Source organism: Chrysemys picta, chromosome 24 (genome assembly GCF_011386835.1).
Source record: "Chrysemys picta bellii isolate R12L10 chromosome 24, ASM1138683v2, whole genome shotgun sequence".
Lineage (NCBI taxonomy): Eukaryota > Metazoa > Chordata > Testudines > Emydidae > Chrysemys > Chrysemys picta.
Window position 1 is genome coordinate 7,776,744 of NC_088814.1, and position 27,547 is coordinate 7,804,290.

The 27,547-nt window shown below is 60.1% G+C and overlaps 1 protein-coding gene across 9 annotated transcripts in view; it reads right to left on the reverse strand.

The window, feature by feature from the left end:
- The window catches only part of HDAC5 (histone deacetylase 5), a 101,070-nt gene that overhangs the window by 28,032 nt on the left and 45,491 nt on the right, over positions 1-27,547 (reverse strand). For 8 of the 9 annotated variants that reach the window (XR_010594757.1, XR_010594756.1, XM_042857123.2 and 5 more), the window contains 5 exons: positions 9,631-9,902; positions 7,178-7,322; positions 6,479-6,593; positions 4,863-4,993; positions 3,708-3,839 (listed from right to left, as the gene is read on the reverse strand). Coding sequence is in view for 7 of the 9 variants with exons in the window: in XM_008162650.4 (XP_008160872.1) it covers positions 3,708-3,839; positions 4,863-4,993; positions 6,479-6,593; positions 7,178-7,322; positions 9,631-9,902 (795 nt within the window). In the remaining 2 variants the exon portion in view is untranslated. The remainder of the gene's footprint in view (positions 1-3,707; positions 3,840-4,862; positions 4,994-6,478; positions 6,594-7,177; positions 7,323-9,630; positions 9,903-27,547) is intronic. The other variant, XM_008162648.4, reaches the window with a different exon arrangement.

A 27,547-nucleotide genomic window follows, 5' to 3' on the forward strand; every position in this document is an offset into this window, starting at 1 on the left:
ACTCATTACAGCGAAGGCGGCTTGACAAGTGTTTGCTAGTACCATCGCTCTGCCCGGCTCCCTGCGTGGGCCGGGATCGGGGGGCTGGCCACACAAGCGGTTGAGACCGCGAGCTCTGTGGTCCCGCACAGCTGGAACGAGATCACCTTCCCTACACAGGCATGGCCCGGATCCCCCGCGGCTGTGCCCTCGTGGGCCCCAGTGTGAAGCAGGGATAAGCCGGTAGCGGTCGGAGTCAGTAGCGTCTGGAGCGAATGATTGCGCGGGGGAAGACGGCGGGATTTTAACACAACCCCAGATGCAATGCACCAAAAAGAAAAAAATCCCATCTTCCCACATGGCAGGGTGGGCCTGCCCCCCCCTCACGAGTCTCCCCGTTCCCCGGCTGTGACTGCCCCAGGCCATCGGGCACCCTAGGTTAGAAATCCAGGTCAGCACAAACCCCCATCCAGACAGGTACGAAAACAACCGCGGGCTTCACGTCCCCGTTCCCAGCCTGCTCTGCACCGCCCCCAGCCACCGGCACTAGATGGGCGGAAGCGGTTCGCCCAGCACCACCTACATGCCAGGGTCAGCAGACAGGGGGCAGATCCTCCATTGACTTCAATGGGATACTGATTTACATCCGCTGGGATCTGGCCCGTGGCCATCAATGGACTTGCCCCGGCTGCGGATCTGGCCCATTGACGCTCTGCGGATGGACCCCACCCTGTATCTCAGGCAGGCAAGTACCTGCCGCTGCCCTTGACGGCTGCCACTGTCACGGCTCCAGAACACGTTGGACGTTATGTAACAGCAGCTCAGAGGCGGCTGCTGTATCTGCCCCCGCCCCCTCCCCTGCAAAACATTTCCTTAGAGAGCAACAACAGATGCTCCTGGATTATCCACACACACACACACACACACACACACACACAAAATGGCCCCGCACAGATTATAGGGCTTCTGGATTAATTTCTTAATTCGATATGAACACTTGGTTGCATAGCAGCGAGCGGGCTGCAGCCCCGCCAGAGGAGCTGGGGCGACTGGCTCATCCCTCGTGGAGCTGGGATCCCGTCGCCGGGGGCAGGCCGGCCTGGGTTTCAGAGGAAATGGACGGGCAGGTGTCAATCAGGGCAACGCTGCCTGCGTCTGTGCAGACTCCAGTGGGCCGGGCACAATATTCAATCCGACCAGGAAATCAAATGCAAGAGGGGAAGCAGCAGCCGAGCCCACAAACCCCAGCCCTTCTGCAGAGACCATCCCTAAAAATCCCCATCACAGAATCCACGCCCCCCGCCCGCCCACCGTTCACCGCAGCCCAGGCGAACGGGCTTTGCAGCATGCCGTGACGGTCCCCAGATTTAGGCTATTTCCAACCAGGGATGGGAATTTCAACCTCCAGGGGATGCCCTGTCAGCCTCTCCCTCTCTCATAAACCTCGGGGGGGTCAGTTCGCCCACCACGGCTGGTGGCAGGCGGCCTCGGACAGACAGATTCCACGCCACGCAGGGGACAGATTTTCACAAGAGCTCCGGGCCACATTTGTAAGTCAGCAACAGCCACATGCAGGGCCAGAGCTCAGTTCTCGCTTGGGTGCTGACATCAGAACCAGGGCCCAGCACCCAGCACTTCCCATTGTCACTCAACCGGCATCTGACGTGCTTTGGAAAATCCAAGCTCAACGCCAACATCAGGACACCAAGGCAGCCCGTCCGGGCCCCAGAGCCTTGCTACCCTCAAGACTCTCCACTTCACAAGCGGGGTTTCCATCTTCGCTCTCCAAATGGAAATTCGCCGCCATGCTCTGGTCTGCAGGGAAACAGGCAGGCGGGGGCTGGATCGGTCGCCGGCTCAGGGCCAGACATTTACCCTGCGAGTTGCAAACCCGAGTAGCAAACGACAGACGCACACGCACGGTCAAAGGGATCGACGCAGCCTATAATCCGTCCTCAGATCTACCAGCGTCACCCAGGGAAGTTTCTTTGCTATAAACTAAGACCTGGTCTACTCTTAAAATGTAGAGCGACCCAATGCCGTCGCTCGGGGGTGTGATAAAATTCACCCCCCTGAATGCCGTAGTTAAGCCGACCTAGCTGCCGGGGCACGGGGAGGTGGATTTCACCTCCATCAATGAAAACCCCCTTCCGTCGATGTAGGAAGCGTCTGCGCTACAGCGCCATCAGCCACTGCAGGCAGTGGTAGTGACCGTAGCGAAGCTGTAACCTAAAGTTGTACAGGTACAACCCCCGTGGGGACAATCTTATTCCAGCATAAGAGGATCACGTAGGGAACCACGCTAAGAAAAACCACTCAGGGCTGAGAAGGTCCATAGAGGGATGATACTGGTATAACTAGACCTGTACGATAGATATCGGTATAACTGGGAAAACGTACCCACGGAGACCAGCCTCCTGCAGGCCTGCTCTACTCTGGAAAGTTTCACTAGCGTTCACAACCGACAGAGCCTTGCCAGCACCAGCCCTAGTGTGGACACGGGCAAAACCGTCCAGCCAAAGAGTCCCGCGACTGGTTTAAGCAACTCCGGCAAAAGAACTCTCTTGCTGTGTCTCCGCTAGGGAAGTTTGCACTACAGGGCTCTCCCTTAAGGGAGCACCAGCTAGCTTGCTCCCATCCATGCCCCAGGAGCTAACGGGACGCTCCCAAGGCAGAGCCAACTGCGCACACAACACCCACCACCGCGCACGCCAACCAGAGGTTTCTCTATTTAGCCTCTCCGGGGCTCCAGGCAGAGACCAGCAACTCTAACGGAAACACCCCCCCCACACACACATCCCGAAGCTCAACAAGGCGAAATGACACCGGAGAGCCCCCCCTTCCCAAGCAAAAGGAGCACGCACACAACTGCGGCTTAGCGGCTGTTTGCACGCACACTCACGGGATTTGCGCGTGCATTCCTGACGACTGCGTGTTCAAATCAGGCGCGTGGTTGTGCACACAAGCAGTCGGCGATCTCGCTGGACGCAGGGCAGCGGGATGATATTCAGAGACCCACAGCGGGCCGTGATTCCCCCGCTGGGAGCCGTGCTCCACCCACTTGATGTTTGTGGGTAAAGCAATGAAAGGACACAGTCTATGTACTTCTCTCTGCTTAGGATCTTCCCTGTCCTGTCTGAGCCCCACCCAGAAATTCAAGGTCACCATGTGGGTCTAATCAAAGGCGATCTCTCCCTGCCCAACCATTCCTTTCTGCACGTCACGTTCTCACTCCTTTGGGGTTCAGGTTTCTTGCAAAGTAACAATGGTCTGGAGCCCCGGCTGCGAGCACCCCCGGCCCCCAAAGACTTGTTCCGCACGCTGGCTGTTTGCCATGCGTCCAAAGAACGGTTCGGCCGGAGAACACGCTGCACACCAATTAGTGATACTTCTATGCTGCAGCCGTTTTCAGCCACTGACCCCCGAGTGTTTTACAAAGAGAGGCGGCGGCAGCAGCACCCCCCCACCCATGGGGAAACTGGGGTATGGAGAGGGGAAGTGACTCACCGCTAGAGTAAATCAGTGGCACGGCTGGGGTTAGAACCCAAGAGTCTGGGCTCCCAGCCAGGTGCTCAAGCCACCGCTCAACGCCGTCCCCTCTCCCCTCTCTAGACCACACCAGACACAACTTCCGTTTAATCACAATCAAAGCCCCGTGCTGAATGATCAAGGGGATCCCGCGTGCCGACGGGCAGCCCCCGCGAGTCGGTCCCACAGGCCTCGCTCACCCGTGATCTCGATGGCTCTCTTTTTGAACGTGCTGATGACGGTCCCGTCTTTCCTCCGCAACAAGGGGCTGCTCCTGCGCTCGGCCACCTTCTGTTTTAACCGCGAGCGCACTTTTAAGTTGGGTTCCGAGGCTGGAAGGGGAAAGGAAAAGCACCATGAAGGGGGCTCACCCGGACTCGCTGCCCCAGGCCCGCCTCCCACTGCCTCCCAGCCCCCCGCTGGCAGCTCCGGGCCACTGCCCTGCCCCTGTGGCTACAAGCTAGAGGGGCTGTGGCTGAGATGACAGCAGCTCGCCTCCCCCCCATCCCACATTCCTGCCAGAGCCTGGAATATCCTTCCTCCCCCTCCGCCCGTCACACTGACCCTTTCCCCAGCAGGACCCCGGGGTGTCCGTTGCGCCCCCCAGTCCTCAGGGGCCTTCTCCATCCACAACAGCGGGCCAGCCCCTTCTAGACACCAGCTGTTTGGACTGGATTGGGGCATGCAAGCGACTTTGCCTCTGGGCGGGCGGGTCAAATCCAGCCTGGGGCAGTAGTGAGCACCAATCGCTGCCCTCTGATGGCTGTTTGGTGGGTCTCTGGGGCCGGGGTCTGGTCCGTAAAGCACTTAGCGTCCTACCCTAAGGGCTTTGCAAAGAGCTCAGGGCCAGGTTTGCCAGGGCCAGATTTCCAGACGAGCTCAGCTCCCAAGGTGCACCCCGCCTGCTGGACTCTGATGAAAATTTGGCCTCCGATTCTGGTGCCTAAATGAGAACTGGGCTCTCGTGAATATTAGGTCCTATATTGATAATTACAGCCCTCCACAGGCTAGGATGAAGCTGTGCTAGCTACAAGCACAGACCCTCCCCACCTCCCTCCGAGGGCATCAGTCTCCATGGCTTAGTTCAGACCTTGACCTCTCTTCTGACAAGGGGGCCAATTATGATGGTCATTTTTGTGACACTGGCCCAGTGGGAACTGTCCTGAGATCCGCCCAGCTCATTTCACTCAGACTCCCAAACAGCCAGCAGGTGGCAACGTGCTGCAGTCGGCTACCGCCCTGGGTTGGATTCGAACCCGTGGCCCGGAGGCAAAGCCGCGCCCGTTCCCCCGATCCAGCCAGCCAGCCCCACCGAGGCAGAGTGTACGTTTCCCTTCCCCTCCAGCGGCACTGACCGGTTTTCCGGAGCGGAAAGTCGTCTCTGCTGTCGTATGTGCCGAGTAGGGGTAGTTTGTAGGAGGGCGGTGTTCCCGGGCTGCCTGTCTGGGGAGGGGAACTCTGGTCCAACGAGGTATGATGGGCTCCCCTGCGGAGACAGGCCGAGAAGCAAAGCTGTTAGAGACCCACCCCTTTGGCTGGTACCTGTGCACCCAACTGGCCAGAGAAAGACAGGCAGCCCCGCGCCCCAGCCCGAGTGCAAACTCTCTCTGATCCAGCCTCTGTCCGTCCTACCCATGCAGGGAGACGGGTTTATTTGAGCCTACCCATGACCCCGCTCTCTCCGCCGAGCCGGGAATGCCCTCCAGGTGACACACAGCGGAACTCAGGCCCCATCAACCCTAGTGGGGGACCTAAGTGACAACCCGACCCCCTCCCCGGGGCTGAGAAAAAATATATATATAGAGAGAGAGATAGACCTATTTCATAGAGCTGGAAGGGACCCTGAAAGGTCATTGAGTCCAGCCCCCTGCCTTCACTAGCAGGACCAAGTACTGATTTTGCCCCAGATCCCTAAGTGGCCCCCTCAAGGATTGAACTCACAACCCCGGGTTTAGCAGGCCAATGCTCAAACCACTGAGCTATCCCTCCCCCCTGCCTGGATGGGACTGAGGCATGTCTCCCCTGGGCTCTATATCCTTAGGCCGAGCAGGGGGGCCCCAGCGTCTAGACAGACCGCGCTCTCTCCAGCCAAGGGTGGGACAGGGACACAATTCAAACCCAGCCCGGTCCCGGCTCCGCTCGAAGACCCAACCACGTTCTAACCAGGGGGACAATTGGGCTGTGACGGGGTGGCAGAGCTCGGGAGAGGATCAGGAGAAAAGTGGGGGGGGGTTAACAATCTCTGTGGGATCCCGAAGGTCCCTGGGCAATACTGGGCCAGGGTGTGAGGACCCTAGTGAAAACACAAAATGTTACTGGTAAGCAGGAAGGAAGTGCGGGGGAGGGGGATGGCCAATCAGGGACCTGTTTTTAGCCGGCTAAGTGGATTTATCCCCTAAGCATCCCTGGACTCAGGAAGTGGAGTAGGTCACTGCGATGCAATTAGCCGCCACGCGTGCCAGCCCCTTTTTAAAGCCAGAGGCGAAGAGAGACGTCACAGCCACCTCCCAGCCTCGGGGCCGGACGGGGTCCCTCCGCGGGACCCAGAACGGGGCCGTTTTGGTTTGACTGGATTCGTGTTAACCGCTCACGTCCCTCAGTGATGCCCTGGCCTCCTGGGGAAGCCTGGCGCATCCACACGCCACCCTTAGACTCCCCATTGGGATGTTACGCTGTACATGCCCCATTACCCACCCCAGGGCTCCGACAAAGACACGCCGCAGGAAACAAGGGCGGGGGGAGCGTGTGGCTTAGCAGCTACAGGGCCTGCGAACCCGGGCTTGCGTGGCCCACCAGACCACAGCACAGGAGAGAACCCCGGAGTCCTGACGCCCAGCTCTAACCACTACACCACACTCCCGCCCAGGGCAGAGCGCAGAACCCAGGAGTCCGGGATCTCAGTCTTCTAAGAGAGGCCCCAGCCAGTTCACCCGGCCCTCCCCTGCTCCGCCGGGCCCGCCGGCCAACCTACCAGCATTTGGGGTGCTGTGGGAGGGAATGGTTGAAGCCACCTGCGGTCAGCTCTTTTGATTTGCTGAGTAGGAACTCCTGGAGTTTTAGCTTCACTTCCGTGCTGGCGATCGCACCTGCAGACAGAAGGGACACGGTCCACGGGGGAGGCACAGGCCAACCACGCGACCGAGAGCACGGCTGGGGAGAAGGATCCCCCGAGCCCTACGGGCTCATGCGTCCCGGGCCGGGTGACCTCTGGACTTGGGCGCTGAGCGGGGCGGCACCAATGCCACCAACAGGCCCGCACCAAGACTGGCAGACAAGGGGTTTGGGTCTTTTATTCAGGACCGAAAGCTCAGACCAGACCCGACACGAGTCTCAGGGGCTTGGGCCTCCTCCGTGGTCCCTGGCGCAGTTCTGGTTCCGGGTCACATGCAAAGTGGGCCCCTGCCGTGGGCCACATGCCCCCTGCAAAGTTCTACCCTGTGTCCCTACGGCCCCCTGGAGACAACGTCCCCCAGCATGCACTGCTCTCTCTTGAGCCACACTCCCAGCATGCACCGCTCCGCCTCGCCAGACGGCGCATGGCTGGGATCTGCGCTCTCCCCGGGCCGAGCCCAACCAGCCCATGAGGCTTTCAGTCCCCTAGGCCCCCGGGCCAGGCTTTGCCCCAGCTGGGCCCAGGCTCCGCAGGGCCCCCCCCCCGCCGGGCTCTTACTTTCTTTGCTCTTCTCCTTGTTCCGGAGGATGAGGAGCTGCTGCTCCAGCCGCTGCTTCTCCAGCTCCTCCTGCCGCAGCTGCTCCTGCTTGCGTTGATGCTCCAGCTCCTGCTGCCGCTTTGCTGCCAGCATCTCCTGCTGCTGCTGCCAGGCAGAGGGGGACGGGGTTAGCGGGCAGAGGGGGCAGAAACCGGCGGGGGGGTAAGAGCGGGGCGGGGGGGGGGAGAGACGAGGCAGGGGGGAAACCAAGTGAGAGCCGGAGAGGGGACTCAGGAGGGGAGGGGACACCAGGTGTGAATGGGGGGGGACAGGTGAGCGGGGGAGGGAGGGTGAACCCAGGTGGCAGAGGAGACCCTCGTTTGAGGGACCCAGGTTTGCATGGAGGGGCCCCCTGAAAAGCACACGCCCCCTGCCTGCGGGGCCCGGTCGCAGCCCAGGCTGCCGGAGCGCGACTCCCCAGCTCCAGCCCTTGGCGCAGGGCTGGCACGGAGGGGAGAGCCGGCTGGCTTCCCAGAAGGCCCTCTGGTGGCTGGTGCAGTGGGGCTTGTTTCAGCTCAGAGGCCCCCTCCAGCAGGCCGGGGGGCACCTGAGGTGGGGCAAGGAGGCATCAAGCCACTCGCCTGGGGTCAGGCAGCGAGCAAGCGGCTAAGCCGGGATTAAACCCAGGACCTGGCCGGCTCTCGCACGGGCTCCTTGAGGAGAGGGAGCTGCTCAGAGCAGCCCGGCTAGGAGCTGGCAAAGAGGCCCCCACTGGGGCAGCGTGCATGGAAGCCCCCGCACATCCTTCGAGAGCCAGGCCTGCACCACCAGCATCGGGGGGCAGGGGGGAGCTTCAAAGGGGCAATGAGATGGAATAGGGGACGGCTGGGAGACATCGGAGCCCTAGGCAAGGCAGGGAGCCAGCAAGGGATGCTGGGAAAATTTGCACCTGCATCCCTTGCCTTCCGTGGCTATGACAGGCCGGGGGGGCGGAGGGGCTTTGGGTTCTCAGCCTCCGGTCTGAAACCGGGACACTCCTCTCCTACCCACAGTGCAGCTGTGTTGGCTTCAGTGGGTGAACGAGCAGAGAATCAGGCCCCCTGCACCTAAAGTCCACGGGCCGGCCCCGACGACTCAGCCCGCTGCAGTATGTTCCACCCCGTGCAGCGTGCGGGCCCTCTGAACGAGACCTCGGCAAAGCCAGCTCCTGTGGGGAGCAGCAGGGGGTTGCCCTTGTCTCAAATTCTCTTGCCCCTTCCCCGGGCATTGCCACGCTATGTGCAGGTGAGATACCGCCCCAGAGGTGGCCGCATCTCAAGGGCGTGATCCGGGATCCTTCAGGATGAAAGGGGCTATAGAAGCTTGCAGTACTCCACAGGGGAGAGCTCCCTCCTTTACGCAGGGTGGGAGGGGAAAGGAAGGACAATTGTGCATTACTGTGGTTATTGCGCTGTGTTTGTACAGCGCCTAGCACACTGGGGTCCTGGGCCATGACTAGGCCTCCTAGGTGCCATGGTGATACGAATAATAATAATTAGTGGCTGATTTATTTAGCGCCTCTGGACGCCTCCAAAGGTCTCCCACGGGAATGCAACCTCTGCCCACTACTGCAATGCAGCCACTTCTGGGGTGGAATGGGGCCGCCACTCTGTGCTAGCAGCTCAACAGCAGGTTCGGGTGGGAAATGAGGAGGAACACGGCCCGCAGCTAAAGCAAGAGAGGAATCTTGGGCTGGCGAAGTGTAGTCAACCCCCCTCCCCCCAATCAGAATGCGGCAGGACGCCAGGGTCCTCATGAAAAGGGCCAGGGGATTTCAATGATCAGAGCCCCTTTGGCTCTGGGGCTCAGCTGAAAGCCAGAGCCCCCTCGTGACGTGGTAGCAGCAGCCTGGCCAACCCCAGGCCTTCAAAGCTCACCCAGAAGTCTCCCCCCCCGCCCGCTTCAAATGATGAGATTTCATAAAGATAGTAGGGGGGGGTGTTTCTTTTTTTATTCCCTTTCCACTTTTGGAGCCTTTCAGAGTTGGGTCTCCCGGCCTCTCTCCGCAACCCGGGGTGGGGCAAGAACCGTTTGTATTTTTAAATGAAAGCCACGATTCTCAGTCCTCACCTGACTCCAGGAGCTGGGGCTTTCAGAAGAGCACCCAATATCATGAGACACTCTGCCCCGCCCCCCCAACTCAGGATAGGCTGGGCAGGAGCTGGCACCCCTCTACTAGGCCAGCCCCAGCGCTGGAGGAAGAGCAGCCCCTCCCCTGCCAAGTCACTAGAGCAGCGGACCCCAGGTGCAGGGCTGGTTCGACTGACCTTGCGGGTCTCCCCTCCCGGTACCAGCCAGGCTCCAGCCTGCTTAGCTAGGCCAAGGTCTCAGCCTGAGGGGCTATAGGGAAAGCCCTGCTCGCAGGGGGAGCGGGGCAGGGCTCTGCGATGCCCTCCAGGGAGCGCGGCGGTGGCAGCCCCACGGGGCATCTCACCTTGAGGTGCTTCTGCAGCTGGACCTCGTGCTGCCGCGTCAAGTGCTCGTGCTGCTTCTGGAACTCGGCGAAGAGCAGTTGCTTCTGCAACTGCTGCTGCTGCTTCAGGACCAGCAGCTCCTGCTGCAGCTGCTGCTCCCGCACCGCCGGGTCCACGCTGGGCCCGCTGCCCCGGGCGTCTGTCCGCAGGTCCACCGGGCTGCTGCCGCCGCTGCCGCCACCGCCGCAGGAGTTCTGCATGGCCACGGGCAGCACCGGCTTCACGTCTACCGCTGGGGAGCAAACAGAGACAGGCCTTGGCAATCAGCCCCCGCCAGGGACCAGCCAGCGGGGAGGGCAGAGCTCGAGGGCGGGAGGACTCCCCCTCTCAGCTAAAAGCAACGGAGAGTTCCCCTTCCGCTCTCCTGCTGGCTCGCTGGGCACGGGGGCAGGGAGCAGCTGGGGGCCCACTGGGCCCAGCGCCCCAGGAACAGCCGGGGTGCCCTGGTGGGCCCGGCGTCCCGGGACCGGCCATGATGCCCCAGTGGGCCCAGCGTCCCAGGAACGGTCCGGGTGCCCCGGTGGGCCTGGCGTCCTGGGAACGGCCAGGGTGCCCCATTGGGCCCAGCGTCCTGGGAACAGCCACGGTGCCCTGGCATCCCGGGAACGTCCGGGGTGCCCCATTGGGCCCAGTGTCCCAGGAACGGCCGGGGTGCCCCGGTGGGCCCAGCGTCCCGGGAACGGCCTGGGTGCCCCGGTGGGCCTGGCGTCCTGGGAACGGCCAGGGTGCCCCATTGGGCCCAGCATCCCGGGAACAGCCATGGTGCCCTGGCGTCCCGGGAACGTCCGGGGTGCCCCATTGGGCCCAGCGTCCCGAGAACAGCCGGGGTGCCCCGGTGGGCCCAGCATCCCGGGGTGCTTTAGAGAACGGGGCCAAGTCAAATCCATCCAGGTCATGGAATCTCCTGCATTTCCCATTCCCACCCTCCCTCTGTCTGCCCCTGGCCTGGCACTGCCCCCTAGTTAATGGAGCCCCAGAGCTTCCAGCCAGCCCGTCTCGGAGTGTCACACGCTGGCTAACCTGGGGGCTGGGCTGGATCAGGGTTAAACAAGCAGTAGATCGAGCTGGCTATGTCCAGCGTTATCCCCGTCGGCCCCCTCACTCCTGGCAGAGACCCTGCAAGGGGGCCATGGCTGCACACCCACCAGAATGAGGTGAGCTCTCACTCCCTGGACACGATGCGTGGGCATTGGGGAGGCGCCTTCTCCCCTCTCGGCCAGCCCTTCACTCCGCCCGCGCGGGCCAACGTGCGCTGTGGGATCTGAGGGAGACCCTTGCTAGCAGGAAGCGGCCAGCGCTCCAGACCTGATCCTCACAGAGTCACTTCTACTGGGACCCGGACCGGCTGTGCAAAGCCGCTTCCTGGATCCAAGAGCCAAGGCAGAGATCTGAGTCTGGGAGGCAGCTCCCAGCGCGGGCGGCATAGCCAGAGCCCAGGGTAGGAGACGAGGGATATTCCCCATCCCCCTACGACCCTTGGGGCTCGGCAGATCCAGGGTCCAGCTCCCCCAGCCTCGCTGCCCAGCAGGACGCTCCTGTCATCGCCCAGGGCACCATAACCCACCGTGCAGCCCCTTGCGCGCCGTAGGCCCTGTGGGCATGGCTGCGCCAGGCGCCGGGGCTTTGGCAAGCTGTGAATGAGTCGAGAGCCGCGGTGACTCAGTCGCTCACTCCTCTGATTGTCTCCCCGTCTGTCGTAAAACCATGTGCGCTGTCATTAACCCGCACAGTCCCAGGGTGTGTGTTCTTGTGTGTGTGTGTTCGTGTGTGTGTGTGTGCGTGCGTGTGTGCGTGCGTTCATGTGTGTGTTTGTGTGTGCATTCGTGTGTGTTTGTGTGTGCATTTGTGTGTGTTCGGGTGTTCGTGTGTGTTCGTTAGCGGGGCACATGGCAGCGCCGGCTACTCCCACCTCTCCTGCAGCAAGGGGTTTTTCCAGGAAATTATCCCCTTTCTGTGGGTTTATTGTAACGACACCGAGGGGGGGGACAGATCAACACATAGGGCTAAATATAGACAGAGCCAAACAGCAGCTGTTGTGAGCGGGGCGGGGAGGCTGGAGGGTGGAAGCGGGAGGTGCAGGACAGCGCTGAAGAGAGCTGGCACATGAGCGCTGCTGCGAAAGGCAGGAGGGGGAAGAAGCTACAGAAGGAAAGAGAGAGAAAATCGCTGACCGCTGGCCCTTCCCCGTGAGGATCTCAAAGCACCTTCTGAACATTAATGAGTTAAGTTTCACCCACACACACACTGCCCCCCACTATGAGATACTGTGTTATTTATGGGCATGGTCATAGCATCTAGGCGCCCCAATCACAAACCATGAAGCCAATGTGCTAGGAGCGGTACATCTTTATTGCTACTAGATAAATTACAGTAGTGTCTCGCCACTCCAGGCATGGACCAGGCCCCCATGGTGCTAGGAGCTGTACAAACACAGAACAAAAAGAAGGCGCCTGCCCCAAAGAGCTCACAATCTAAGGTAGATCAGTATCATTAACCCAATCCCACAGGCGCGGGGAAACTGAGGCACACTGCTCTAGGTCAGTGGGGGAGAGAACCCCCCAGTTCTCTGGCATCCCTGTCCAGCCACAGCAGCATCCCCCTCCTGGAGGAAGGCAGACAGCCCCGGCAAGCGAACTGCATTTCCAGGGGGTGTTCCCCATGCGCCATACAAACCAGCCATCCCCACGCTGCGACGGCCGGAGAAATACAAAGCGGAGACTGCGGAACGAGCGAGTCACATTTTCACTTTCCAGCCGGAATCATCCCCGCCTGCCCGGGAACACGGTCGCGTGTGTGCAGCGCCCGACACAACAGGGCCCCGAGCCCGACTTGGGCGCTACCGTCACGTCGATATTTCCAGCTACGAACGGTAATACTGTCACATCCCGCAGGTGGAGAGGAAGCAAGGGATTTCCAATCCCCTCTTCCAGCTCTGCACTGCTGGGGGGGGACTAGAAAAAAACCATGGCAACCGTCAGGCAGACTGGGAGTTGAGGCCCTTCGCCCCAGTCTGAATCCACCTGTTGGCCTGTGTCTTATCCTTGGATTGTGGCCCTCTGGGGCAGGGACTGTCATCGTAGTCTGTGTCTGGACAGCGCCTAGCACAACTGGAACTCCCAGGAGCTACTCCAATACAGCTAATAATCAGGGGCAGGCAGAGGAAAGATGCAAGAGGAAACCGGACCGGCGCCCGGGTACTGCAAGGATGGGCACTTTAAAAGTGCCAGAGAGCGGTGCCAGCCCACCTCAGGAGAATCAACCACCGAGCCGAGAACGCCAATCAGGGGACGCGTCTACACAGCTCGGTTTGGTAGCGAAAGGCCGGCCACGGCTCAGCCAGTTTCCCACAACCCCCTGCGCTTCCCCACGGCGAGGCGGGTGGCAAACAGCTCCCGTCTGCTGAATGACACAACACCCCCGCCAACTCCCAGACACACACCACAGCCGAGCCTTTGTGTTCCTTCGCCATGGCAACTCTGCTGACGCGGCGGTGACGCGGTCCCAGCCCGTGCGTAGGGCGAGTGACACACACAGACGACCCTGCTCGGTTCAATAATTTGACATCAAATCAAGAGTGTTTATCCTCTTGTCCCAGCCCCTCTGCGGAGGTGGGCCCTGCCTCGGGCTTTTGATCTGACACTCCCAGCAAATGAGGGAGATTAAATCTTTATAAACCTGGCTGGAGGGGGGCGGGAGGCGGGATTGCTTTAGGGTCGGTTTATACATATCGTTTGGTTGGGAAGCAGTAGGACCGGCTAGACGGTAGGGGCAGGGGCCGTCGGGATCAGTTTCACAGCACAATCTGCCATGCGAGGGAGAATCAGGCAATTCAACCGCTCCCTACGGCACCTGCATGGCCCCCATTACCACAGTGTCTAAGCCCCTTACAATCTTTACTGAGTTTATGCTCAGGGATAGGAGTATCATCCCCCAGGTTACACGTAGGGAACTGAGGCCCCGATCCTCAAAGGTACTGAGGTGCCTAACTCTCCTTGTTTGTACAGCATCTAACACCAGGGGGTTCTGGGTCCCTGCTTGGGGCGCCAAGGAGCTACCGCAAGACAGATCATAAGCAACAACATCCCCGCGCGTCCAGACATGGCACAAAACAGAGAGAAGCCGACTCATCTTGTAGCTGCGACACAAGAATGGGTGCCACCAGGCTGGCGGTCTGTTCCCAGCTCTGCCACTGACCTGCTGGGGGACCGTCAGCAAGTCCCATCACCGCTCCGTGCCTCAGTTTCCCCTCCTGCTCTTTGTTTATTGAGATTGTGAGCTGGGTGTGTGTAAGTAAAACGGGGCCTTGATCACAGCTGAGCCCTTCAGAGAATGTCTACTCTGCACTGTAAACCAAGCTCTGTATTTCAAAGTCCCACACCTTGAGCGTCCACGCTGCACCGTAACCCTGGATCTCTCAGCCGTGCTAATGCGTCCACGCTGCATTGTAACCCTGGATCTCTCAGCCGTGCTAATGCGTCCACGCTGCACCGTAACCCTGGATCTCTCAGCCGTGCTAATGCGTCCACGCTGCATTGTAACCCTGGATCTCTCAGCCGTGCTAATACGTCCACGCTGCACTGTAACCTGGATCTCTCAGCCGTGCTAATGCGTCCACACTGCACTGTAACCCTGGATCTCTCAGCCGTGCTAATGCGTCCACACTGCATTGTAACCTGGATCTCTCAGCCGTGCTAATGCGTCCACGCTGCACTGTAACCCTGGATCTCTCAGCCGTGCTAATGCGTCCACGCTGCACTGTAACCCTGGATCTCTCAGCCGTGCTAATGCGTCCACGCTGCACTGTAACCTGGATCTCTCAGCCGTGCTAATGCGTCCACGCTGCACTGTAACCCTGGATCTCTCAGCCGTGCTAATGCGTCCACGCTGCACTGTAACCCTGGATCTCTCAGCCGTGCTAATGCGTCCACGCTGCACTGTAACCCCGGATCTCTCAGCCGTGCTAATGCGTCCACGCTGCACTGTAACCCTGGATCTCTCAGCCGTGCTAATGCGTCCACGCTGCACTGTAACCCTGGATCTCTCAGCCGTGCTAATGCATCCACGCTGCATTGTAACCCTGGATCTCTCAGCCGTGCTAATGCGTCCACGCTGCACCGTAACCCTGGATCTCTCAGCCGTGCTAATGCGTCCACGCTGCACTGTAACCCTGGATCTCTCAGCCGTGCTAATGCGTCCACGCTGCTTTGTAATCCTGGATCTCACAACCATGCTAACATGTCCACATGGCCCTGTGCAGACCTTTTGACTCAGGTCCGTGGCTTGAGTTGCGTCCACACAGCAAACTGACAGGGCTTAGACCCGAGTCTCTGCAAGACTTGGGCTCTGACCTACCCCTCTAGCAGGGTCCTAGGATCCGGATCCTGAGTGCTTGCTGACCCAAGTCAGACTGATTTGTGTGTGGACGGTAGGAGGGGTTGGGCTCAGACCTGAGTCAGAGCTGGGCTTAGCATGCAAGGCAGACAGACCCTTAGGCGGCACTATCAGAAATGTATGAATGACCGTCCAAGGAGGGAGAGCTTCCCAACAGGAGTGGGGCAAATGACCTGGATTAAGATGGAGCTCGATCAGTGTATGAACAGGAGGATATGACAGGGCTGCCGTGAGATAACAGGGGCCTGGTCTCATAGTCCCAAGGAATCCCCCCCCAGTCCTATGTTATTGAGGAACAGCATGAAATATTATTATACATATGTGACTATATATAGCGTGCGACATACGGGGGGAAGCATGACCTTTCGTTACAGCACCGCACTGGATATCAGAAGAGGTAGAGTCTATTCCCAGCTAAGTCACTGCCTTGCTGTGTGACCTTGGGCAAGTCACTTTCCTCATCGTGTCATGCCTCAGTTTCCCCATCTATAAAAGCAGGGCAATCCTATTTGACCCGGAGGGTTTGACACTTTGTTCTCATCGGTGATCGCCAACGCCATGGGCACGAGCCCCCATCTCTCTCTCCCCCCCCCCACTCCCACGTGCGCCAATCCTCAGCCCTGCGCGACTCAAAGAAGATTGAACCTCTGTCCTTATTCTCTCCTCTGCTCCCCGCAACGTTGCTCTACTGACTGGACGACATTCTCCTCCCCAGCCAGGAACAGAACCCAGGAGTCCTGGCGACGGATCGCACGCGGCCGGCTCTTACCCACACACCACAGCCCTTATGCAGAGAAGTAAGCCGACTGAAGTCAATGGGGCAGGTTGCGTGAGTAAAAGATACTGGATCAACCCCGCCGCGCACCCAAGCGAGTGTCATTCTGAGACTTTTTCAAGGCCTTCTTAGGACTGACCTATATTGGGGTTTGAAAGGATTCCAGAATCCAAGGGTCAGAAGAAAGTTGATCCCAGCCCACGTTCTCCCCTCCCACGGAGCCAGCGGGGCCTACCGGGCAATCCGGGAACGGCAAGGGGGTCAGAGCCCCACCCCCGAGTTGAGAACCCCTGCCCTAGTCCGTCCTCACGAGCGTTGAAAAGACCCACTGCATTCACTGGAAGTTAGCAACCTAAACGCCTTTTAGGCTAGATACCCTCTGGCCTGTATTTTATAAAGCGGCCCATGATTTTGGGGGGTCCAAACTGAGACACCTTATACGTGCCCAGGCCCCCATCAGCTTCTGATGCCTTCAGCCGGAAAACATGGACGCCCGGTCTCGCCTGGAAATCAGACCCCAGGTGCAGCCAGAATCGGGGCCGTGCCTGGAAGCGACGGCCAAGACTTTTAACCAGAGGATCCTAACGTTAAGCGCTTAATTTCACATTCCAGCCCTTGGGGACGTGGTCTGTTCTGCAGAGAGGCCCCCTGCCCCCGCATCTCCTGCAATTCCCTGCGACTTCTATGGGATTTGCGGGCCCCTCGGCCCTTTGCAACAATCAGGTCGTTTATTTAGAAGCCTCCCTGAGGATTTAGGAGCCAAACCTACGTCCAAAAATCTCAGCGTCAGGCCCCAACTGGGAACAGGGGCACCAGCCTTTTGTGCTGTGTCCATCCAGCACCTAGCACCAGGGGGTTCTGGGCTAGGCACGGTGCCTAGGGGCTACTTCAATGCATCATCATCATCACCAGCACCCCAATCATTAATAACTGCTTCCCCTCTCCCCTCCTGTTTCCCAGGAAATCTGCAGCCACCAGGCCACCGGCTCCTTCTCCCTAGTGGGTTCCAAAAAGGGGAAGTGGAGACCCCAAGAGGGTGGCGGGTTTTCCAGTGGTGGACTGCACCGGTGCCCATCATAGCACTGATTCTCCAGTGCCCTGGCGCAGCCATTCCGGAGAACCCTGGTCTCCGATCCGAGCGGTAACCTTTTGCCTGGCTGGAAACGGCCGCCCGTGGTGCAGGGCCATGGGGGATTGGGCCCAGCAGGGCACGTCTAGCACAGACACCTATTGTGAAGCCGTCTTCTCTGCCTTGTGACCGAAGCTCTCCCAGGGCTGTCTTCCCCCTTCATTTACTGTGCTCGCTCCTAGGCCCTGGCACACGGTCACACCCAGGCCGTAGCAAAATTACCCCTTGCTGACAACGGGTGCGGCTGCCCAGGGGATGCCGCTGCGGCTTGGCAGGGCTCGGGGCAGACGGCTAGCGGCAGGTCCGGACTCTGCCCATGCCTGCGCCAAGCGGCACGTAGCCGCTTGTCTGCAGGATGGCCAGGAGGCACCAAGCTGGCTTTGGAAGAGATGGCCGAGGCGGAACCTCACCCGTCTGCCCCGCACCGGAATAGGAAGCTAGGACCATGGGTTTGACTCTTCCCAGCCGTGAAGACACCAAACGCACCGTCAGCTCCCTAACCAGCTGTATGGGAGAACAGCCCGGCCTCCGATCCAGGGGAATCCGTCCACTGACGAGTCTGTGCCCTCCTTCGGCAGGGGTGTGGTCGCCGGCTAGGAGCAGCCGGCTCAGCGGGACCTCCCTCCGGCTTTCCTGACCCGGCCAGTGCATCTCCCTACTTGCCACAAGAGCGTCGGTGTAATGAATCGTCACATTTCCCTCCTTCGCCCGAGGATCCCAAAGCACTTTCCGAGGCTGAGAGTCAGGACTCCTGGGTTCTATCCCTGACTTGGGAGGGCAGCGTGGTCTAGTCAGGAGAGCCAGGGGAGTCAGGACTCCTGGGTTCTATCCCCAGCTCAACCCCGACTTGCGTACTCAAGTCCTGGTATCCCACTTTCCCCAGGCCACCTAAGGGAAGCCCTTTTAAGGTGAACAGCCCGACCTGTGCGCTAAATGTCAGTGCAGACGGCGTAAGCCCCGCGCAGGGCAGAGAAGCCGGCACTGAATTCCCCTCTCCCTTCAGGGCCATAGGCAGGGCTGACCCCACGCTGGTTAAAGGCAGGCCCCAACCTGCAGAGCTGCCGAGGGAAGCAATGTTCCCTGGCACCGACTCCCACGCCAGATGCCAGGGAGTCAAAGGGGCCGCTCAGCCGTGCTGTCCGGTGACGCCACCCGCGCAGTCCTCCGGCACCCAACCGCGACGCTGTGACGATCCAGCCCTTGGCCAAGCCAGGGGCCGAGCCTGCTCTCCGCTGTGCCGTCCAGTCACGCGGCACCAACCCCCTGCCAGGAGCACAGACGATTCCAGCTTTGCTGGGGCAGAAATCTCCGCCGTGTGCCCTGCTGCAGCGAGGGGGGGGAGGGGCAGCACGGAGCGATGGGGGGGGGGTCTTGGAAAAAATGGGGGAAATCAAAACTCACTCACGTTTTGTTCCTCGTTTCATGAGCCAATTGGGCTGGACGTTAGCAGAGAATCCTACCTGGAAGCCACCCGGCATAACCCCCCACCCAGCTGTCTTCAGCAGTGGACCTCAAAGCACATTAAAGTGGAGGTCGGGATCATTATCCCCATATTACAGATGAAGAAACTGAGGCACAGAGAGGCAGAACGAGTTGCCCGAGGTCATCTAGCAGGTCACGGGAATAGAACCCATGTCTCTCCAGTCCAGTACTCTAGGCAACACTGCCTTAAGCATCCATAACTCCCTTATTTGTATGGGCATCGGTACGGGAGGGAGCGCCCTCAGTCAGTTAGGAGGGTGGGGAACGGGAGTCACGACCCCAGTTCTAGGAGCACAGTCCGGCAGCTGGAGCAGCCCTCCGGGAGTCCCCGGTTCTCTTCCCGACCCTGCCCATGACTTGCCATGTGCTCTGAGGCACGTTACTGCTCTGCTCTGTGCCTCAGTGTCCCCTTCCAATGCGGATCCATTCAGAGAGGAGACAGTGAGTGGTAGTAAATCTCCGTGCGATGCTCCGGGCCCTTTCGTGACAGGGCGGCATTTCAACGGCAGCGTGCATCTGACTGTCCGTTATTACTACGACGAGTGTGGCCGTGCTTAAAAGCACCAGCCGAGATCAGGGCCAGTCCGGGCCCTGGCGCGCTCACAAGCGGACAAGGCAAGCCCGGCTGTTCGTTACCCCCACATCATTGACAGGGAACCAAGGGCACAACCAAGGGAGATTAAGGGATCCGCCCAGGGCCGTGCAGGGAGTCGGCGACGGAGCCGAGAACTGACTCGAGCTCACCAGAGCCCCGGTCTGGGTTGCGGGGTCTGCCCCGGAAAACAGCAGCGGCGATGGATGACGGTCACGAAAATCTGACCCAGCTGCCGTAAGAAGGATATTCTGCGCCCCAAGCCCTCAAGAGGCCTCCGTAAAAACGCCCAGCATAGCCCTGCAGGGACGGGAGCCCCCTTTTCCAGACGGGAAAGCCAAGGCGCAGAGAGACGGGAGGCCGCCTCCACTTCTGGAGAGCCAGTGTGGGGACGCCTCTGGCCAGAGCGTTCGCAGCTCCCAGGGACTTTGGCATTCAGAGCCCCTGGAAAACAGGTCTAAAGTTTCGCATCAGATCCCTCAAAAACGACCAGCCACTGCAGCCTTGATCTCCCGCCCAGGGCGGCAGAGTGAGCACAATGCAGAACCCAGGCGCCCGGGCTCCCAGTCCACCCCCACAGCACCAGCCCTCACTGCGTACCACACGTGCTAAGCCCGTATGTCCCGTTGCAATGGGGAGAGAAGGGCCCCGGGCCAGCAGGTGCTCTGCAATGCCCCCTTCGTCTCCCCCCGGAGCCGGGCCCGGCCCGCGCTGCGGATGAATGGAGCTGCATTGCCGCCGCAGTTGTGAGTAACCGCCTTGCAGACGCAACCCCATTTGTATGCGAGCGGAGGGGCCTGCACACTTGAATGAACAACCTGTTCTAATCCAAACAGGAAGTCGGGGGCGGTGGATTGGGGAGGGGAGGGAAGGGAGGATGGCCTGGAATATTAATGCCCCTTTCCCCCCCCCCATCTTAGATCATTCCTCAAGGCGTCCGGACACTGATGGATGGAAGGATGGACGCGGCTCGGATACCACGCAGCCTCCCCCTGCGCCCGCCAGCAGGAGCACTGGCTGATTGGCACGCTGGGCGCATCCGCAGCTCCAGCCCTGGCGCCAGCCCGCCCTTGGCAGAGGGAGGGGCGGGAGGCAGCCGAGCCTGTCCCTCTCGGGAGCGCTGAGCCATCGCGGGGCTGCGGAGACCGCTCGGGCGTCCAGCAGCCGCACAGAATGCTGCGGGGGGGGGGGGGGGGAGTGTTTCCACCGCCCTCGCTTTGCTGCACAACGTGTGTGTGCGCGTATGTGTACTACACGTGTGCGTTCCCGGCAACCCTCGCTTTGCTGCACAACGTGTGTGTGTACTACACGTGTGCATTCCTGGCAACCCTCGCTTTGCTGCACAACGTGTGTGTGTACTACACGTGTGCATTCCCGGCTACCCTCGCTTTGCTGCACAACGTGTGTGTGTACTACACGTGTGCGTTCCCGGCTACCCTCGCTTTGCTGCACAACGTGTGTGTGTACTACACGTGTGCGTTCCCGGCTACCCTCGCTTTGCTGCACAACGTGTGTGTGTACTACACGTGTGCATTCCCGGCAACCCTCGCTTTGCTGCACAACGTGTGTGTGTACTACACGTGTGCATTCCCGGCTACCCTCGCTTTGCTGCACAACGTGTGTGTGTGTACTACACGTGTGCATTCCCGGCTACCCTCGCTTTGCTGCACAACGTGTGTGTGTACTACACGTGTGCGTTCCCGGCTACCCTCGCTTTGCTGCACAACATGTGTGTGTACTACACGTGTGCATTCCCGGCTACCCTCGCTATGCTGCACAATGTGTGTGTGTACTACACGTGTGCATTCCCGGCTACCCTCGCTTTGCTGCACAACGTGTGTGTGCGCGTATGTGTACTACACGTGTGCGTTCCCGGCTACCCTCGGTTTGCTGCACAACATGTGTGTGTGTGTGTACTACAAGTGTGCATTCCAGTCACCTTTGCTTTGCTGCACAACGTGTGTGTGTGTGTGTGTGTGTGTGCATACTACAGGTGCATTCCAGTCACCTTTGCTTTGCCGCACAAGGTGTGTGTACTACACGTGTGCGTTCCAGTCACCTTTGCTTTGCTGCACGTGTGTGTGTGTGTGTGCGCGTTCCCGCCTACCCCCCGCTTGCTGTGCGATGCATGCATGGGGTGTGCACGTTCCCGGCTACCCTCCATTTGCTTCACCCTCTGCATTCAGGGCTGACTGGGAAGAGGGGGGCAGCAGGCTGGTTCCCAAGCCCAGAGGTTACCATGGGCCCAGGGCAATTCTCCAGGTGCTGGGTGCAGGGGGACAGACATACACCATCCCACAGCACCCTCGTCGCCAGGGCGGAAAGGTGAGCCCGGAGCAGCACACTCAGAGCACCTGCAGTTTTGCCAGGCTCCAGCGAAGCCCAGAATCCAGATGGTGCTTTGGTGGCCATGAAGCCTTGTGGCTCCTGAGAAGGGCAGCCCAGAACCAGGGGCAGCAGCATGAAACACCGCTGCGGCTTGGCCCCCCCAAGGAGGACAACTCCCCCTTTATTGCAGCTGAAGCCCATCACAGTCTCCCCGTCCCCTCTGCGCCCACCGTCCCCTCAGCTCCCGCTCCCAGATGCATGCATCCATCCTGGCTCTCTGCTGCCCTACACGCCTGCTCTACTCAACTGCATGAGGGGGTCCCCAAGTGGCCGGCATTTCCAGCCAGGCCGGGTCACGAGGGCTGAGTGGAGTGGAGATTGTGCACCTGGGTGTCGGCTTGCAAGGAAGAGGGGAAGGGGCAGGATGGCTCAGTGGTTAGGGCGGTAGCCGGAGACTCTGGAGCCCGGGGTTTAGCGGGCGGGGAGGATAAACCACCGAGGACACGATGGGAATGGGGGGCAGATACCCTTACACCGTAGTGGCCGAGATCCCACCCCAAGTCGGGGGAGGACTCTCCCTTCTCTCAACAGCACCAGGGCAAGGAGTCTAAAAATAACCCTGACCTTGCAGCAGATGGAAGGGGGCAGCTTGGGCCAGCCCCTGCCAAATGCGCACTGAGACCTGCTTAGAAGTGGCTTTCTCTGGCCAGAGGGTGCACAGCCTGGCTGGCTCCCGCAGGGGGGAAGCTGCAAGGGGTGGCGGCTGGCATCCCACGGCGGGAGGGTGGGCCGGCCAGCAGCAGGGCGTAGGCGGTGGGGAGCCGCCCAGCCCACAGCTCCATCGGACGCTAGCTTGTGGCGGGGAGGCAGAGAGGCTGGCCGGCCCAGTGGGTAGGGCACCACTCTATGACTCCAGAGACAGAGTGATCTGTGAGCTGCTCTGATCTACGGCCAGGGAGCCGTATAACCACCCAGGGTAGACATCCGACACGCTGGCTCCATGGCAGGGCAGACCACGCTGCCCCCTTAACCTCCGCCAGCCGCACAGGGCAGCAAAGGATTCTGGGCGAAAGGACTGACCGCCAAGGGGCTCAAACCAAACCACAGCACAGCCAAGGCCCGGCTGCACTTCAGGAAGGGAAGTCGCTTCCACTCCCAATGCCGCCGTGAGAAAAGTACTTGGCACCTTGCCGACCCGCGCCATGCTCCGACCTCCTCCACTCGGAGCCCCTCTGGAACAGGGCTGGATAGAGACCCCCAGAGCGGGCCAGGCTCCAATGAGCTCTGGGGGGAGCAAGGTGACTAGCTCCGCCTCCCTATACCAATCACAGCGCCTGCTCTTCTAGAGATCCCATCCTGATCCCTAGTCAGTTACTCCCCATCTCCCAGCCCTGGACGGTCCAGTCCCTGCGGGAGCAGCAGCAGGGCTTAATGTGTAATGAAAGAGATGCCGGGGCTCTGAACCGCCCGGCCCAGAGACCGCCGGGGCTCTGAACGGCCAGGCCCAGAGACCGCCGGGGCTCTGAACGGCCAGGCCCAGAGACCGCCGGGGCTCTGAACCGCCTGGCCCAGAGACCGCCGGGGCTCTGAACCGCCTGGCCCAGAGACCGCCGGGGCTCTGAACTACCCGGCCCAGAGACGCCGGGGCTCTGAACCGCCCAGCCCAGAGACTGCCGGGACTCTGAACCGCCAGGGCTCTGAACCGCCCGGCCCAGAGACGCCGGGGCTCTGAACCGCCAGGGCTCTGAACCGCCCGGCCCAGAGACGCCAGGGCTCTGAACCGCCGGGGCTCTGAACCGCCCGGCCCAGGGGCGCTGGGGCTCTGAACCGCCCGGCCCAGAGACGCCGGGGCTCTGAACCGCCGGGGCTCTGAACCGCCTGGCCCAGGGGCATCGGGGCTCAGCCCTGGTACTGTACAAATTAAGCACTGGGCAGCAGGAGTCCTCTGCTGGAGGCGAGTGCATGTATTTGCTGAGATCCAGTGTCCGTCCCTGAGCAAGGCTCCTTGGAAAGCGTTTGCCCCGATACACATGGTGATCGGGTGCTAATCAGAAACAAGTCCTGCCCACACATCACAACATCCGCGCTGCACCTTCATCCCCAGCAAAAACAAACATCCCAGTCGTCGGAAAGTGGGCTGAACCAAAACCCCAGGTCAGAACCTTGGGAACTTTCATCTCAGGCACTCAACTTGGTGACTAGGCATCATCTTTATACCTAAGTACCGCTGCCCCCTACTGGATGAAATAGGACGGTTTATCTGTGTGTCATTAGCCCTATATGGCTAACAGAGAATCTTCAGCTCCAGGGCTTGTGCTTCTGGAGCAGGAGGCTCTGAGTTCTAGCCCCGCTATCCCCAGTGGCCACAGAGCGTGGAACAGTGACAGCTGTAAAGCCCTAGATATCTCCTGATTTACTATCATCCTCCCCTACCACCAGGCAAAGCCTGTGATTTGATGGCTCACAGGGTGCAAAAAGCTCTGAGGCCCTCAGAAGTGGGGTCTGCACATGCTGCCTCTGCTGTCACTGGTGCACCTTTCTGCCTGTCCCACGTGCAGCCGGCAGGAGAGGGGGGACTGACACCCTAAGTAACCCCCCCCCCAGCCTCTCTGCAAAGCAGCCAGGTTGCAGGCTGCACGGGTCCAAGAAATTCATTTGTATACTAGCCCCGCAGCACTTACATGGCATAACCAGCGCTCTAGGGCACGTGTCTGGGATCCTCCCTACACTGGGTACTTGTGGCACAACCCTGGGCACTAGCAGGCTGGCAACCTGGTACAACCACGCAGTCACAAACCACGTTTCGCGTGTAGCTGAGCCCTGCAGAGGGGCCGGCGTCGCAACTGCCTCCATGGCCACTTCCCCCCCCCCCCCCTCAAACGGCTCCGGCGCCCAGGTCAGCGAAGGGCAGGGCCGACCCTCCCCCACTGCCCCCCCAAAAGGGGAAGGGAAATTCCACGGCAAAGCCCCAGGGAGCCGAGAAGGGGCAGGAGCGGCCTCTCTCCCCAATTAGACGCATGTAAAAATACAAGAGCCGGCGTTTGTGGTCGGGGAAGATGATCCACCCAGGTCCGTGCCTCCCACACACACCCAGTCATTTTCCAAGGGTGTGACAGCAAAGCGTGCGCTGCCCTCAACCATCTCCCTCTTTCACTGGGAGGGGAGCGGGGACACCGCAGGGCCAGAGCGCCGAAAGATCCAGGGCCTTCCATCCCTTCCTTCCCGGTATATCTGATGGCAGCACCCAGGGGTGCCCCGGTGCCGGGTGCTGCAGAGACAGAGCCGGCAATAGTCAACACGGGGGGGACACTGAGGGGCGGAGAAATTCCGTGGTTTGCCCACGGTCACACACAGGGAGTCAAGCAGTGGGAGAGGTGGGTGCAAATCTCTGCTCAGTCACAGACCCTGTGATCCTGGGCATGCCACCTAGCCTCTTTGTGCCTCAGTTTCCCATCTGTACAATACAGATAACAGCCCTGCCCTGCCCTGCCTCACAGAGGTGAGTGAAAATAAACACACTGAAGAGCGTGAGGTGCTTGGATATCACAGTAATAGGGGGCCAGCAAAGTACCGAAAACAAGAGTCACCCCAGTCCCTGAGCTGAATTTCAGCTGGGCAAAAACAGATTACCGAACCCCTACCCCGGCGCTCTACCCACTAGGCCATGCTACTGCCGCAAGGGAATGTTCAAAGCCAGACTGAGGGGGGTAGCAAAGCGGGCGGCGGTTTCGTCCTGCATTGAGTCTATTTTCAGGAGTTTTACAACCCACCTCAAAACTCCCCAGCGGCTGGCGTTTGCCAGCCTCTGGTTTTGCTGCCATGACTCTGGGGTCACCAGAAACGCTCTGTGTATTTATAGCCTTTGGGCCCGACTCTCCTCTGCTCCTGGCCGTTTTGCGCCAGTGGAGTGACTCCTGATTGACGCTGCCGGGAGCGAGACTCCGGCTCCAGAGTCATTCAGTGCGGCGCAAAGCGAGCGTCATATGCTGTCCGCTCAGCACGGCCGCGTTTTGCACAGGGGTAAGGTGCAGGGCGACAGAAAATCCAGGCCCGGCGAGTTCAGCTTCGCTCTTATTTTAGAACGGTGTCTCTTTAAAAGAGCCCGGGAAGCTTTGAAGGGGAAGAAAACAGCTTCGTAAACAAACCATGCAATCAAACCACTGCTGTGGCCAGGGACTGCGGTAGCCACGGGTCCAGCTGAGAGTGGAATCTACCTCCCCCGAGCTGGGCCAGTCCCTTCTGGAGACTGCCATCAGAGCCAGGTTGGCAACCTCGGAAAGCAACAATGGTGAGATCATCGTGGTCAAAGGTTGCTGGGTTGTGGAACATCTCAAGGTGATGGATGTACAGGGCAGGGGGTGGGGGGGAAGATCCCGAGGGGTTCCCATGCCCCCCTCGGGAAACCAGTGCAGTTGCTGACACTCCTATAACTCCGAAGCCCTTGGAGATATTTCCCCCGTTTCTTTAAGGGAAAGGAATTCGTCTCCGACCTCAGTCTTGGCGTCTGTATTGATTCAATCCCCCGACCGAGAAAACCCCCCAGCCAGGATAATAATAGATTTGGAATTTTGTCCAAAGGTCTCGAGAGCGCTTTGCAAACGGGAAAGCCCAAGCGGCGCATCGGGGTTACCCCACCCTACTGCCCAGTGGGATTGAGCCACAGAGTGGGGAATGGACTTGCGGGCAAAGCTGGGACGAGAACCCAGGAGTCCTGCTTCCCTGGCACCTGCTCTAAGCAAGAAATAAAACCCGGGTGGGCTGGCTCTCCGGCCCCGGGCTCTAACCCACTAGCCAATCATTGCACCCTGCTTTTGAAATCCAGAGCGCTTCAGGTCCTGCCCCCTAAAAGCGCAAGGAAGAAATCCAGCCTGCAAGAGGCATCAGGTGCAGGATCCCGGTTTTTAAAGAGATCCCCTCTGAACAGCCACCTGCTGAAACCTGCACTATCCCCTACAGCGCCCCCTGCTGGGACAGGCTGGGAGCTCCCCCCATCAGCGCTACCCTCCCTCCCACTGCGCCCCCTGCTGGGGGGAGACAGGGACTGCGAAAGGACGAGTTTACAAAGCTCAGATTTTCTCCAAGGAAGGTGCATTTAAATCCCTCCTGCGTTTCTCCCGCCCAGGTCTGCCCCACCCCGGGGCAGTCAGAGGCGCAGGGAAGTCTCGGCCGCGCCTGGACGCGAGGGACACTCCTCAGGGCTGGCAGGCGCTCTGGGGAGAGGGATTTACGTAGGTAGGAAGCCCCTACAAACAGGCTCCCACCGCTTTAATTGGGACCAAGGGGACCTCGCACCTGACACTTGCAAGCAATTAATTTTCCACTCCAAGGAGATGGTGCAATTCTTCCTGAGCAGCAGGGACAAGAGCCAGGTGCAAGTGCCCAAGGAAGCAGCTCGGAGGATTGCCAAGAGAGGGTCTGCAAGGCCAGGGGAGGGGCTGCTGGCAGGTGCCTCCTCCCCACAGAGCAGGGCGAGGCCCTGCAGGGAGGGCTCAGGGCCAGAACCACGCTGGGCAGGGGAGCGAATGAGGATGCTCCACCCTCCTGAAATGTCCCCCTCCTCTGAAAGAGCTGTGAACATTGCAAACCCGGCAGAGCCTGCTCCAGCCAGGCAGGCCTGGGGGAGGTGGCACGGGGGGGGGGGAGGGGGGAAATGCGGAGCAGATAAGGACACACACAGCATTTCCCCCAAGGACAAAAGCGTGAAAATATTATGCACAGAAAGGGGAAACTAGCCCCAATTGTGGTTGCTGAACACTTAAGAAAATTCTGGCTTGGATGGCCCCGTGCCTCGGTTTCCCCACCTGTAAAACAGAGGTGACACCGTGCAAGGCAGCTGCGAGGTGCTCAGATACTACAGCAGAGAGAGCCAAATTCCTAACCAGACAGCGAGTCTCATGTCGTTCAAACTGACCTGGATGGGAGACGGAGCAGGCCCGGAGAGCCGCTCGGCCATTTTAGCTGCAGCGGGAGCCCCTCCCTGCAGGCCCAGAAGCACAGCTGGGATGCTACGTCAAGCTGCAGATGATCAGGTTCCCACTCAAGAAAGAGGGTTTCTTCCCCGCCCTCGCAGACGGGCCGGCAGCGGGCAAGGCCTGCCATGTGAGCGTTCCCAGCAGCCCCCAGGGCCACCGGCCGAGGTGAGCCACGCAGCCCCATCAACGCTGCGTCCCAAACGCAGGG